Below are 15,383 nucleotides of genomic sequence, written 5' to 3'. Positions count from 1 at the left end.
CTGAAATTCAATACCTATTACAATTAAGTTGTAACCTATCATTAATATCAGCATTGTACCTGAAGACTGGAAGGTGGCAATATAATCTCAGTATTTAAAAAAGGCTCCAGGGGTGATCCTGGAAACTATAGACCAGTGAGCCTGACTTAAGTGCTGGAAAAAATCATGGAAACTGTTATAAAGAATAAAATCACAAAACATTTAGGCCTAGATGCTATAAATTTTGCATGAATAACACTTGTGATAAAGAAAAAGGGGTGTGGCTATGATAATTTTAGTAAATTGCATAGGTATTTTATAGTACCCCTGAAATTTTTACTTTGCAGGCTGGAGAAAAAGAGACTCTTTATAAGGCCTTTATAATAGTAAACTATTTATATCACTAAAGGAGGACCAGCTAATAACTCGAGGTGAGGTTTTGGTGGTAGTTTAGAGTTTTGTGGCCAGTTTGACATGCACATTGAGACATACGAACAGAACACTACACCTTGGTGAAGATTTTCTTTGTTGTTTTCTTTTACTCCCTTATTTTTGACCCCTTCCCCATTGTTTCTCTTCAGTTTTATTATGAGGAAAACATTATATTAATTATTTAAGATATGTAATTACTACTAAATGTATAAGTGTAAATTTCATTGGACTCAGAGTTTTGCCTTTTGATCATTTTCCTTTTTCATTTATGTTATCCTCTCATTTCTGCAACAAAGTTGTCATTATGCTTTGCTTATGATTTGCATAAATAAATAAATAATAATAATAATAGTAATAAAAAGAAATACTTTGACTGGATTTTATAGTGTCCATTTACTCTTGTATCCAGACTGTACAACTGAAGGGAAAAGTGGACTGTCTGTTCTAAACTGGGTAGTTGGTCACCCTACTTTCAATATATTGCATATATTCATACATAAGCATACATACGTGTGTATGTTGCGGGTTAGATGTATATATATTTTACAATGCATGTGTATGTGATACATGTGTTATAAAATACTATTGTAAAGCTACATGTAGCCATATATGTGCATATATTCCATCATACATAATTGTTTGAAAGTTATCCTCAGTGTGTTGAAGCCACACTTCTTGCTGCCTTGCTCTGCAATTACTGGGTATTGATGCCAGTACTCCTGCTGCTGTGCACCTCTCTTGGTGCATTTGGATGTTTCTGTCTCTGCTTCTTCTGTCTTCAAAGTTCTCTTCAAATTCCCTTACAGTGCTTACTTTGGTCTTGTCCATTATTTAGCCTACTGTAGAGTATGCCACCCATTTTAGGCTGCATTCCCAAACAACCTTCCAGTGACCAGCATCAAATAAAACCACATCTTCATCAGTTTCCCTTTGCACATTTACAGGCTTGTGAGAAAATCTGTATTTAATTTGTTTGTTGTTTTTTTTTTTACTGATTATTTGTTTCCAAACATTTGGTATAACAGTTATACAAGTTTTATTTATATATTTATTTATTTATTTATTTATTTAAACATTTTTATATACCGGTATTAGTTGTGGACATCATACCGGTTTACAAAGAACGAATCAAGTTTGGAAGTTACATTATAACAGGGAAAGGCAAACTGGGAGAGAGGGTTAACAAGAGGCAGCTAAGAAGAAAAGATTAACAAAAAGATTAACTAAACAACTGGATCCTCAATGTGAGGAACGCTGAAGCACCATGTGGTGATGCATAATCTGACATGTTTGTGGGCCGTCTATTCTGGGTAAGCTTGTTTAAATAAGAAAGTTTTTAATTTATTTTTGAATTTGATGGCACATGGTTCCAGGCGTAGGTTGGGCGGCAGGGTATTCCATAGAGAGGGACCTGCGATCGAGAGGGCACGGTTGCGTGCAGAGGAGAGATGGGCTATTTTAAGTGAGGGCACAAGGAGGGTGCCTTTGTGATACATATGTTCAACCGCCATGTGTAGTCGTCACTTAATTAGTCTCAGTGTAGAGGATATCATTTCCTCATTAGTAGACAGGTGGAGAGAATGCCTGTTTGAACAGCCATACTATTGCTTTCTTCTGGAAATTGAGGTAGGTCAGTTCAAGGCAAAGAGGCAATGGAAGCTTGCCCCAGATTTTGGGAGCATAACAACTGAAAGTCTGAAGTTTTATACAGGCCAGTTTTGCAGAAGTTAGGGGGAGAGAGGTGAGAAGGGCCTTTTGTGAGGATCAGAGTTCTCTTACAGGGGTGTAGAAGGTGATAAGATGGGAGAGGTATTCAGGAGTCTTCTTATTTACACATTTGAAGAAAAAGCAAAGGGCTTTGAATTTAATCCTGGTTTCTTCTGGGAGCCAGTGTAGTCTATGTAATAACGGTGTTATGTGGTCCATTACTTTGGCCACTACAAAGATTCTGGCTGCAATAGTTTTGCAAACGTTGAAGACCTTTTATACTGTACTGGGAGATGCCATTTAGAAGAGAGTTACAATAGTCAAATTGACTGGTGATTAGTGCATGAATTACAGTAGCTAGGTTATGTAGGACAAGATAGTACCATGGTTGGTGGATTTTGTTATAGATACATGAAGGAAGTTTTTACCACCAAAGAGGCCGATGCACTATCGGCGCATTAAACGGGCGCTCATGATTGAGTGCCCACTCCCTTAATGCATGCCGATCTACCTCTCCCAGACACCCAATTTAATATTTAAGTCGGGAGCCATGGTAAAAAGGAGGCACTAGGGGAAATTGTGCACCTCCTAGCGCCTCCTCAGCAGCAGGCGCACAGGAAAAGTGGGAGTCAGGTTAGCAAAATGGACACTCAATTTTATGAGCATCCCTTTTCCTAACCTGAATGCTGGCACATTTTTTTTTTAAATTCTCCTATTTTGATTCTTCCAACTTAATATCACAAAGATATTAAGATATTAAGTCAGAGGAACCAAAAAAAGGAACAGAAAAGCAGTATTTTCTGCTTTTTTGTCATTTTTTTGGGCCCCCTCAAGAATTAACGCCTGCTCTGAGCAGGTGTTAATTTTTGTGGCTTAAAATGTGCGTATCAGGCGCACATTTTTTTAAATTGGGGAGAATTAGGTAATAGCCTCATGAATTTATTTGTGATGAGCGCTATTACCTATGCTCTCAATTGGAAGGTGCGCTTTGGATGTTCTAACCCCTGTTTTGAATCAGGGGTTATGGATGGGCATCCAAAACGTGCATCCAGTCATGTGTTGAGCGATGCATTATGGCTAGTGCATGATATTGCATCGGCCTGTTTGTGATGTGGGATTCTATTGTGAGAGTTTTGTTGATTTGAACTCTGAGGTTTCTTACTGCTTTCTTGGGATGTAGAGGGTTGCTAAGAGAGAAGGTAGAGAAAACGGGGGATGATCTTGGAGGCTTAGCCACAGGATTTAGAGGGCTTTAGTTTGAGTTTGTGGTCACTGAGCTAATGAGCTACTGAAGATAGACATCTATTAAGATTAACAATGGAAGAGGCTTGGTTGGGTCCTATTTGTTGAGAGTTAATATTTCTTCAGTACATGAAGAATTGTAGGTGCTGTATTACTCCTGGAGAAACAGTCTTTTCAAGTTGCAAATACCTTTTTAAAGGACCAACCAAGCAATGTTTCAGTATTTGCCAATTTTCCTATTGTCCTGTGCTTGTTATAGTGCCTTGGGATACATTCCATTCCCCACAGTATTGTTTGGAGTTATCTGCCATCTCCCACATAGCTAAGGTTTGGGATAGGGATTCTCTTAAATGTTTACAACCTTCACTGTAACTACCCACAGGCAGTCCTTCAGTCCTTTCCCTCTTCAAAATTTTAAATTTAAGCCACTTTTAACTGCTGACTATTGCTTTCAAATCCATGGTTCTGTTCCTCAGGTGAACTTTTCTCTGTCTCCCTCTGTGATTCATCTACTTCCTTAATTACACATCTGGATTTAGGGTTTAAGAGATGCCTGCCTTCACTAATCTCAGGAACTTCCCCCTCCAGGTCCCTTGGCTTTCAGGGAGTTGTAGACTTAACTGCTTCTACCATTTCTGCTCTTGCTCTGGAGAGTCACTGATTCTGCCAAAACAAGCAAGCCCTTATTGTATCCAACCTTGGGGAATGGGATGCATATCCCATTACTTTCTTCCCCGTCCTTTTTTTTTTTTTTTTTTTTTTAAACCTCTGATTTTACATTGTGTTTTTCCTTTATCTTCTTCCTAGAAAGAAAATCTGCATTTTTATGGTCCTTCTCTGCTCAGTGTTGTACTGTAAAACTAAAGGGTTGTAATGGCATGTAAGACATGCATTAGAATTTCACATTTGATTAAGCCATTTCAATGGTGCATGATCTATAATAATAGTGAAATGCCTGTCTAACAAGAAATACTGAAGGGCCCATTTCATGGCTAAGCATTCTTTTTCTATTGTTGCATAATTTTTCTCATGATTTTCAAACTTTCTACTTAAATACAGAACTGAGTGTTTTTCCTCCTCATCTTTCTGTGATAGCACAACTCTCAATCCTATCCTGATGCATCAGTTTGTAACAAGAAGTCTTTTTTAAAATCTATATTATATAATTGGGTGTGCAGACCAAAAAATGTTGTTTCACATTGCATTGTCATTTGGTGATCGATTTTTGTTTTCATTAATGGTTTCTCATTCATTCCATTAGGAGCTATGGTATTTAATTTGAACATTGACTGGATATCCATGATTTGAATAAACCTAGTAGACAGATTGTTTCATTCATGGATTGGCCATTTTATTATCTTATTTCCTTATGATGGCTTTTGGATTGTTTTTTCTACATATGGACTTGTCTTTGACAACAGCTTGGAAACATAGCTTTTCTATGGCCTGGCTCTTTATTGAATGTATGAAATAACATTGTTTAAGATATTTTATTTGAAGCACACAGCTGACATGTTTTTTTTTCTTTCATCAATTGGTCAGGAGTTAATCATTTGACTTTTACATGATGTCAGTTCAAATGGGATGTTTTAAACACTTGGTAAAAGATTTAATATGCATATAATCAAGGGCAGCATAAACCTCTCGGCCTCTTTTTTGATATATATATATATATATATATATATATATATATAACATTTTGGCAGATGTATTAATGTGTGCAAATCCTATAACAGTGAGTAGCATGTATATTATCACCACCTTCATCTTTTTTATTATTGCAGAAATCCAGCTAATATGTAGACCTTTTCTGCTTTGGCCCCTGATGAAGGCATCGAAACACAGCTCGTGTTGGGCTATAGACATTAGTCAAGTGATTTGATTGAATTTATGCAGGTATCAGTTTCATACGTATAACTATGTTTCATGGATTGTATATTGCAATTCAAGAAATATAAAAAAATTGGGTAGACCTATGATCAGGGCCGCCATCAGGAATTTTGAGGCCCCATACAGCCAAAATGTCTGGGCCACAAGCATTCAGTGGATAAAGTATATGCAACAATGTTTATACCTATGTGTAAACTCCACCATAGGTGTAAAAAAATAAAAACAAGTCAACAAACTCAAATCACTTAGATAAATGCACAGTATCTGAGAAATCCAGTGGGTTCTATCCAATAAAGCAGTTCAGTGTGAGTACTGAATTGTGTCCATCTCGACTCATAGTGGAAATAACAGCAAATTCAGGTTTATGAAGCAATCAGTCTTCTTACTTTCTGATTTGCAAAATCTTTAATTAAGTCTTTGTAACTGAGTTGTCTGGCAAGCTCATGCTCAATAGAGAGAATTGCCAGGCCGTTTAGACGTTGTTCACTCATTGTAGAACGCAGATAGTTCTTGATTGATGAAAGTTTGCTAAATGCCCTCTCTCCTTCCGCCACTGAAAGTGAGAGGGTGGTGAAAATCCGAAGAGCAATACACACCTCTCCGAATATTCCTTGAAGCTCTAGTTTGTAGATTGAGTTAAGCAAATCTAAGGGACCCATGTCTTCTGGAAATGTAGCTTCGTACACTTTCCGAAGATGTTGCAGCTCACTGAGTAAAGATGATGTAAAATCTTCAGGGTATGCTGAGATCAATTCCTCAGTCGATGCCATCAGATCTTCTTCACTCATTGTTCTCACTTTTAAGATTGGAGAAAATAGCTTGCAGACTTCCTCCATAGACTGGAAGCATTGATGAAGGTCAGAAATTATTGTGTCCATTGCCACAAGGAAGACATTAGCTTTAAAATGATCTTCAGGATCTATTGCATCATGATGCCTTGACTTTATTTGCCGCAATTGTTGAGGGTTCAGTAGTTCCTTGGGAATCTCCATGCAATCTGCCACAGCTTTAGCTTCAGAAAGTAAAACAGGCCACTTTTCTCGAAGCAGTTTCATCTCTTCAGAGAGAGCTTTAATGTTAGCGACACCAATTTCCATAGAAATAGACCTTGATTGAAGTATTTTGTTTCTCTCCTCGAAGCTGGTAAGCACTTTTACCCAGAATGTTGCTAAAACCACTGCCCGAAAGGATAAAAAATAGTCATATAGACCTTGGGCATCTGAATGCGCATCATTTGTGAGTTTTCTGGATGCAAGAACTTTTTCCAGAGCCTTTAAAATGCTTGGCAGATTCTGCGCAATTGGACGTACAGCCTCTATTCTTGAACTCCACCGAGTGTCACTTAAACCATGCAGGGACCTTCCAACTTCTTCAATCAATGTGTTCCATCTTGCAGGGCTGCTACTGAACAGAACATATAACCTGTTAACACTTCCAAAAAAGGTCTTCATTTCAGGGCAGCTTGCGGCTGCATGCACTCCCACAAGGTTTAAAGAATGTGCAGCACAGGGACAAAAAATAGCTGTTGGGTATGTCTCCTGGATTTTGGCTCTTACACCTTTAATTCTGCCAGACATGTTGGCACCATTGTCATATCCCTGTCCTCTGCAGTCTTTAAGGTCAATGGCATGTTCATTCAACCTAAACATGATCATGTCTGCAATTTCTTTTCCAGTCTTCTGAAAAAAATCAAAAAATTCAATGAATCTTTCCCGAATGTTCCATTTTCCGTCTTGGGGCTTTCTGTAAACGTATCGTAAAATGATTGCATTCTGTTCCGTATGTGAAGAATCAGGTGTAGAATCACATATTATTGAAAAGTATATTGCTTCTTTCCTTTCTGACAATATAGAATTCAGGACATGTTTTCCACAAATATTAATGAATTCGTTTTGTGTGGCCCAAGACAGATAATGAGCTGAAAGTTTCTTTCCCTTTTCCTGACTAGCTTTGACTTTTTCCAAATGCTCTCTCAGTAAATTATCATATCTTGCCAAGATTTCCAAAGTTCCCAAAAAATTGCCATTATGGATTTCTCCAATTCTTTGAGAACTTCCTCTGAACGCCATGTTTCTTGAAGCCAGATGCAATGTGACATCCAGAAGTCTTTCTAAAAGAGCTATAAACTTATCGGCTTCCTTCGACAAATTTCTTTGAATCTCATAGTCAACACCATGACCACCTATAGAATTTTGAAGTGTTCTCCACCTCCAGTAGTTCCTTCTGTGCTGTGAAGAGTGTTCATGCTCTGGCAACTTTATGTACAACCGATGCCACTTGTGCTTCGATGGATCAAAACCATCCTTCCTACTAAGCATGCTTCCTGTTTTACATATAGAGTCATTAGTAAATGCCATGCAAGTTACACAATACAGTACTTTATTGCTTGGACTCCATCTCAGCCAATCTCTTAAAATCTTCTCACGTCCATTTGATGACTTGGCATATAGAAGAAAATCACTGAAAGAACGAGTGTCAGCATCTTCAGGTAGTGATTGTGCCATATTCTTTAATTGCTCGACATTGAAAAGTCCAGAAAGGACAATCTTCTCTCTTTCTTTGTCTTTGAGGACATCTGGCCATAGTGCTGGGTCTTTCCAGTCAATTTCTTCCTCGTGTGACTGTTCTATTGAAGTTGTGTTTAGGGCAACATCGTCATTCTCAGGGTAGGAACTTGCATTTGTGCAGGAAGGTGTTTCTTCTTCCACCTCTGTACAAACACGGGATGTCACAATTTGGTCTGAAGACGAATCTTCATCTATAATGACAGGTCTTTTCGGTGACGAGGTGCAGGACCGTGTGTCTGCATCGTCTTCTGATACTGCACATGGTGGCATACTACACAATGTTTCAGCCTCTTCTTCTATCACTGAAGAAATGCTCACAGATGCAGCTACCTGACAGGATGAAGTAGTCGGCTCAACTGTTTCATGAGAAGCTTCTGTTTGCATTTCCTGAACTTCATCTCCCCTGTCACTTTGTGGCTTTTGAAAGTACTGTTGTATGAGTTTTTTTTTCTTCAACTTTTCCTCTTCTTCTTTACGCTCTCTTTTCTGCTTCCGTTTTTGAGAGCCAGATTTGTGATGGTACATTCTTTGGGGTTATCAGAATTTACTAGAGACAAATAATGAACATTTGCTAGTAATCAAGGTCTATGATAAACTGCTTACTATGTATAAGGCCGTGTTCCAACTGTGTTCTATATAACAAAGAAAGTCTGTTGCAAAATCATTTTAGTAGCTGCTGCTTATAATAAAAAAATGCATTTAATCAAGAAAAGAGAAAAAAAGTGCTTCTCGCACATAAAAAACTGTCTTACTATGCTTTGGGCCTTCCCGATCATACACATTATGTGCTTGATTACGGAAGCCGAAAATTCAATGTAAACCCTCCCTCATGTGGCCATTCATTCAGCGGTTGACTTGTTAGGCCTAGTTCACACTAATAAATAGATAATGCACCAGCCCCCCAGTAATAAATAGATAATACACCAGACGTCCCCCCAGTAATAAATAGATAATGCACCAGACGTCCCCCCAGTAATAAATAGATAATGCACCGGCAAAACAAACTTGTTACTTACCCTTTGCGCTCCGGGGACTCCGCGGCTCCTCGGCCTCCAGCTAGCAAGCAGACAGCGACGGCCCGCGTGCTTTGCCGGCGCATACTGTCTGACGCGGCGGTGACGTCACAGCCGCGTCAGACAGTGAACGCTGGCAGGACAGAGCGCGCGGACGAGTCTCTGTCTGCGGTGCTCTGTAAATCAATGCTATGTGTGTCTAAAAGACACGCATAGCATTGATTCTCTCCCTTCTCTGGGGCCCGCACCCAGGGCCGGCTCCAGGTTTCAGTAGGCCCCTGGGCGACAGACTGTCGGAGAGAGCCTCAGTGGGCCTCTTTGCCATGAACTAATACATCCCCCAAGCGCACCTGCCGCCTGGCGGCTGCGGGCCCCCATATGTGGCAGTAGATCCTGGGGCCCCATACTGCAGGCCCAAGAATACTGCCCTGATGGCGGCCCTGCCTATGATTAAACCAAAGAGCCTTTATATGCTACAGTGACACAACATAGTCACAGTGAATTAGCGTTGTTAATCAGCTGTATCATATGATGGTCTCCCATTTAAAAAAAAAAAATTATATTTGGGAGGAACTCTTTGGGAGGGTTATACATTTACCTACATTTGGTATTTTCTACCATTTTGGGTGGAGGTTCATTTGAAACAAAGATTGTCTATGTTATTTCAAATGCTCATTCCTATATGATGACAAGAGGTTTTACTTCAGCTGCTTGAAAAATTCCTCACAGGTTTGATCCCAGTAAATCTGATATGACTGGCCTTTTCTGAGCAAATCTGCTAACGGAGCTGTAAGCTTGGCAAAACCTGCGGTAAACCTGTTATGATATCCTGTCAAACTGAGAAAAGCCTGTATCTGTTTATTTGCTTTAGATTTTGGGCTTTTATTTATAGGTTTTACCTTCTTTAGCAATGACTTTAGTTTTCCGTTGCCTATAATATGACCTAAATATTTTATCTCCTTTCTAGCTAGGGCACATTTCTTTGGATTGGCAGTCAAACCAGCCTCTTGCAGGAATTGCAATATTCCTGTAAAATGTTTTAAATGTTCCTGTCATGTTCAGGAAAATAATATTACATCATCCAAATAAGCACTGACATATTCCTGATGAGGTCGTAATACATAATATTGAAAAATAACTGGAGCTCCATGTAAGCCTAAAGAGAGGAATATAAATTGATACTGTCCCCTGGGTATGATAAAAGCAATCTTTTCTTTAGATTTTGGATTATAACCAGATCTGCCAGTACCCTTTAGTTAGATCTAAAGTCAAGAGGTATTGGACTTGCCTAGCTGTTCTAAGATGTCCTCAATTCAAGGCATGGCATATGCGTCAAATGAGGACATCATATTCACTTGCCTGAAATCAATGCAGGATCAGGAGGCTCCATCTGTCTTTGGAACAGGGATCGCTGGACTGGCCCATTCACTCTGTGACTATTCAATTATTCCTAAATCTAACATCTCATCTATTTGTTTATGAATTTCTTGTCTTATGGCTTCTGGAATTCTACATGGATTTTGCCATATGACTTTACCTGGTTCTGTTTGAATTCTATACTGGAATAAGTTGGTTAACCACAGGTAGATAGAGAAAAACAGGAAATGTGTTTACTATTCTTTGAACTTTTTGTCTCTTTTCACAAAGTTCTACTCCAGTTTTCAATAAGCAGCTTCAGTTTTATTTTGGGGCCTATATCTCCATCTTCTTCTCTTTCTTCAGTCCCATAGCACTTCTCTTCACCGACAGTTTAAATAAATTTGTATTTACTTATTTTTTTCAACTTTTCATTGGTGGCTCAAGATGAGTTAGATTCAGGTTCTATAGATATTGTTTACATTTTTAATTATCTAACAGTTGTGAGAATCATGGGCATGCAAAACTTGGCCACATATCTCAACCACAAGGAAAGAAAAGTTCTGGTACAGCTCTGTAAAATTTGATCAAAGTTGAATGTATAGGGTGCACGCCTGCTTTAATGTCCAGTGGACTTCACCATACGGAATCCATTCTGGGATTTGTGGTAAACTTACATTCTATTTTTCCCTTGCATGATCTTTTAAATTATGGGATCTACTTTCCTTTGTATTTCTCCAGGATCCCTCCATTTTGCTAACAATCTATTGGAAGATGTAGGAACCAATATTAATACTTAACCTAACTTAATTTCCTTCTCTTTCACATTCTTATCATTGCACAATTTCTGCTATTTTTGTGCTTTCCATATGCTCTCCTGTGTTATTGGATGTCTGATTTATTTTCTCCTTTAACTATATGATATAACTAAGCAGATTCATTATTTAGGCCATTCTACCTTCCCAAAATTCCCCAATGGCTTCCAACACCCTCTGAGATTGCTTTCCAAAGAGAAGCTCAATTGAGAAAAATCCTGTGGAGGCCTGGGGTACCTCTCTACCTGCAAAAAAAAAAAAAAAAAAGGAATAGGATTCATTAATCTCAGTGACAAAGATCTCCTTGGATGCACTTTCTCCACATACCCTTTAAGGTTCAATTAAATCACTCTACTAAGTCATCTGCTGCAGATGATAGGCTGCTGTTTTAATATGACAGGTTCCACAAGAAGCCCTATGACATAAAATTGGTTCCCCTATCTGCTATTATTCTTCATGGAAACTCTTATCTATTCCCCCATGATTACCTTTGCAGATGTGATTCTTAGGGGAATTGCTCAAGAAATTCTGGTAGCATAATCTATCAATACCAAAATATATAAATTTCTCATGCACGAAATCTACTACATCTACTACCACTGAAATTATTGGTAGGGAAACTAAAAGGCTTTTCCAAGGCATATTTGTTTGTAGATATTTTCTGACAGACTGCACCGGAAGCAGAAAACTCATTAACAGCTCTGGCTATCCTTGGCTAATAGAACTGTTCTGATAGTCACCAAAGTGTGCTCTGACTTTCTAAGTGCCTGGTTATTGGTGTGGGTATGCTAATGACAACAATGTTCTCTGAAATGTTCTGGGGACTATCAACTGTATCCAACCCCTATGCTCTGAGGTTGCAGGATTGATTCTGTGCAACAACTCATCAATTACTTCACTAGAGGATACGTTATTGGCAATGTTTTATTAGTTTGTCTCTCTTCCTTTACATTTATCTTTAACTCTTGGATCATTTGATCAGCTTCTTGCTCCTCTTTAAAGTGAGAATATCTATTCATTATTTTGAATCCTAGACTTTTAGGTATTTCTTGATTTAGTACCATATGCCTCTCTCCCTCTTTCCCATGTCTTTTCCTTCAGTGTTGGGCTTTAGTTTTTTTCTGCTTCCCCAATTCCCCTCTAACTTCTGTATCAGAAAAAGAAAAAAACATTCCCCTAAGCTTCATGACTCCTCTCCTGATTGTTCTTGCTGCCTTCTGGCCTGAACTTGGGTGGTGAGTAATGCCTCTTTATTCTTCACTTGAGGTTTTAATCCTTCCCAATCTCTACCCAGAATTCATGGGAATGGAAAATTTTCTCTTACCACCAGCTTAATGCTGGTCTGACATGCTTCTCAACCTATCACCTCCACTGTGTAACAAGCATCCCCCATGTCATACTGGGCTCTTGTCCTGTTTCCCTCACCTAACCACCTATTTGTGTTCTTCATAATTCCCTAATTCCCTTGCCACAGGGCTGGCTATCAAATACTAGGGATGTGAATCGTTTTTTGACGATTTAAAATATCGTCCGATATATTTTAAATCGTCAAAAATCGTTAGGGCCACGATACAATACCAATTCCCCCGATTTATCGTCAAAAAATCGTAAATCGGGGGAAGGGGGAGGGCAGGAAAACCGGCACACTAAAACCCCCTAAAACCCACCCCGACCCTTTAAATTAAATCCCCCACCCTCCCGAACCCCCCCCCCAAATGCCTTAAATTACCCTGGGGTCCAGTGGCGGTCCATAGCTAAATCGGGGGAAGGGGGAGGGCAGGAAAACCGGCACACTAAATCCCCCTAAAACCCACCCCCGACCCTTTAAATTAAATCCCCCCAAATGCCTTAAAGTACCCTGGGGTCCAGCGGCGGTCCGAAACGGGCTCCTGCTGTTGAAGCGTGTTGTCTTCAGCCGGCGCCATTTTGCAAAATGGCCACCGCAAAATGGCGGCGGCCATAGACCAACACGATTCGACCGCAGGAGGTCGCTTCCGGACCCCGCTGGACTTTTGGCAAGTCTTGTGGGGGTCAGGAGGCCCTCCCAAGCTGGCCAAAAGTCTCTGGGGGTCCAGCGGGCGTCCGGGAGCGATCTCCTGCCGCGAATCGTTTTCCGTACGGATAATGGTGCCGACCATACGCGTATGGCCGGCGCCATTTTCCGTACGGAAAATGGCGCCGGCAGGAGATCGACTGCAGGAGGTCGTTCAGCGGAGGTCCGGAACCCTCGCTGAACGACCTCCTGCAGTCGATCTCCTGCCGGCGACATTTTCTGTACGGAAAATGGCGCCGTCCATACGCGTATGGCCGGCGCCATTATCCGTACGGAAAATGATTTGCGGCAGGAGATCGCTCCCGGATGCCCGCTGGACCCCCAGAGACTTTTGGCCAGCTTGGGAGGGCCTCCTGACCCCCACAAGACTTGCCAAAAGTCCAGCGGGGTCCGGAAGCGACCTCCTGCGGTCGAATCGTGTTGGTCTATGGCCGCCGCCATTTTGCGGTGGCCATTTTGCAAAATGGCGCCGGCTGAAGACAACACGCTTCAACAGCAGGAGCCCGTTTCGGACCGCCGCTGGACCCCAGGGTACTTTAAGGCATTTGGGGGGATTTAATTTAAAGGGTCGGGGGTGGGTTTTAGGGGGATTTAGTGTGCCGGTTTTCCTGCCCTCCCCCTTCCCCCGATTTAGCTATGGACCGCCGCTGGATCCCAGGGTAATTTAAGGCATTTGAGGGGGGGGGGATTTAATTTAAAGGGTCGGGGTGGGTTTTAGGGGGTTTTAGTGTGCAGTTCACGATTTTAACGATTTTCACGATATTCTAAACACCCAAACGGCAACGATACGATTCCCTCCCCCTCCCAGCCTAAATCGATCATTAAGACGATCGAGGACACGATTCACATCTCTATCAAATACTGATTGCTGTATTCAGTATGGCATCTACTGTTTTCCCCATTTATGTTTACTCTCTTCAAGTAAGTCTTATCCCTGTACTTTTTACCTCCATCCATTGTCATTCCCCAACTGGTAAACAAATAGAACATTTAGGGACAATCTTTCATACAAAATGTCCCTCCTCATCACAAGTAAAATATCAGTAATGGCTCTTCCCTCTATGATAGATCTCATTTCCCTTGGGATCTATTGGGGTTTTTCCTTCAAATCCCCCTGCCTACTGTCTCAGGATAAGATTCAGTACCCCTCTTCCTTGGGAATTTGTGTCATCTCATCCTTTTTCCCCAGGATAACTGCCCATGGCTAATTTTCTTCTCAAATTCTTTTTCCATAATTATACTTTTTTTCTGTATCCAAGTGTTCCCTATATAGCATAGGTTCCCTGTCAGCTAACCCAAGCCCACATTTGAGTGGATACTGTTGCAATACTATTGTTAATGTGTCCAACAAGTCCTGGCTTGTTCAAACATCTGTTGAGAGCCATCTACCTGTGAGATCCTCTGGACCTTTCCCTCTTCTCAAACTTCAAACTCTTAAACTTCCTCCTGTAGGTTTCTGTGGTAAGACCTAGCCTATCCATGGTAGCAACTTTCACCAAATCATAATTCAAAGCCTGATTTTGATCCAGTGCCCTATAAACTACCTGGGAATTTCCAGTCAATTGTGAGGCTAACCTAATCACCCATTGGTCCTTAGGCCATCCTGTTTTTTCTGCAATCCTTTCAAAAGTCACCAAGAAAACTCTGTTGGGGTGTTTTGAAAAGGCTTTCCTATAAAGCTATCATTTCTGCACTGTGAAATTGCATTGATCAGACTTGAAAAACTGTTCACGATTGCTGACATGCCAGAATATGCTGAAATTCTAGAATGCATGCAGGAACGGTAACATTCACAGGGGCGCGCGGGCAAACATTGATGTATATACATTGGCACGTGTCCAGGGACGTGGCAGTTTTATAACATGCACACATATCGGCATGTACTTTATAAAATAGCCTTGGTGTGTTAATGTATGCACTTAATTTTGCAAGTAGGTGCGCCCAACCACGCAAATTGGGTTTTGGTTACATAAGTCAGGGAATTTTATAACTGATGTGTGTCCATGCCAAGACCGGTTTCACCAGTTTGTCCACTAGTTCACCCAGTAAAGAGCTAGGTCCTCGAAACCCCCCTGGTTTAATAGTCTGCACTCATCCCAGTTACCCAGACCCTTTAAACCTCTAAGGAATGGCTTATTTGTTTTAAAAACTTACACCTCCCCATAGCAGAAGTAAAGTTATGTGAATTTAGACCTGAGTGTGCCCCCAGACACATAAGCCTTTGTGCACACATCTGTTATACCTGCCCTGGAATACACATCCCCTGCCCACACATGCCCCTTTTTGATTCTGAGTGAGATGTGCATGTAGCGAGAGGTATACATGTATG

General features: G+C 40.6%; 1 protein-coding gene across 1 annotated transcript; it reads right to left on the bottom strand.

Annotated features, from left to right (window-relative positions):
- Positions 1 to 5,612: 5,612 nt before the first annotated feature.
- LOC115096214 (zinc finger MYM-type protein 1-like) lies at positions 5,613 to 8,342 on the bottom strand. The gene has a single exon (XM_029610725.1). The coding sequence runs from the start codon at positions 8,340 to 8,342 to the stop codon at positions 5,613 to 5,615; it is 2,730 nt and encodes a 909-aa protein (XP_029466585.1).
- Between the last annotated feature and the right edge of the window lie 7,041 nt (positions 8,343 to 15,383).

The sequence above is a fragment of the Rhinatrema bivittatum genome, chromosome 7 (genome assembly GCF_901001135.1).
Source record: "Rhinatrema bivittatum chromosome 7, aRhiBiv1.1, whole genome shotgun sequence".
Classification (NCBI taxonomy): domain Eukaryota; kingdom Metazoa; phylum Chordata; class Amphibia; order Gymnophiona; family Rhinatrematidae; genus Rhinatrema; species Rhinatrema bivittatum.
The sequence above is the reverse complement of the archived record's forward strand: the minus strand, read 5'-3'. Positions and strand labels throughout refer to the sequence as shown.

Coding starts and splice junctions, on each gene's coding strand:
- LOC115096214 (XM_029610725.1), bottom strand. CDS start 8,342: ATGTACCATCACAAATCTGGCTCTCAAAAACGGAAGCAGAAAAGAGAG.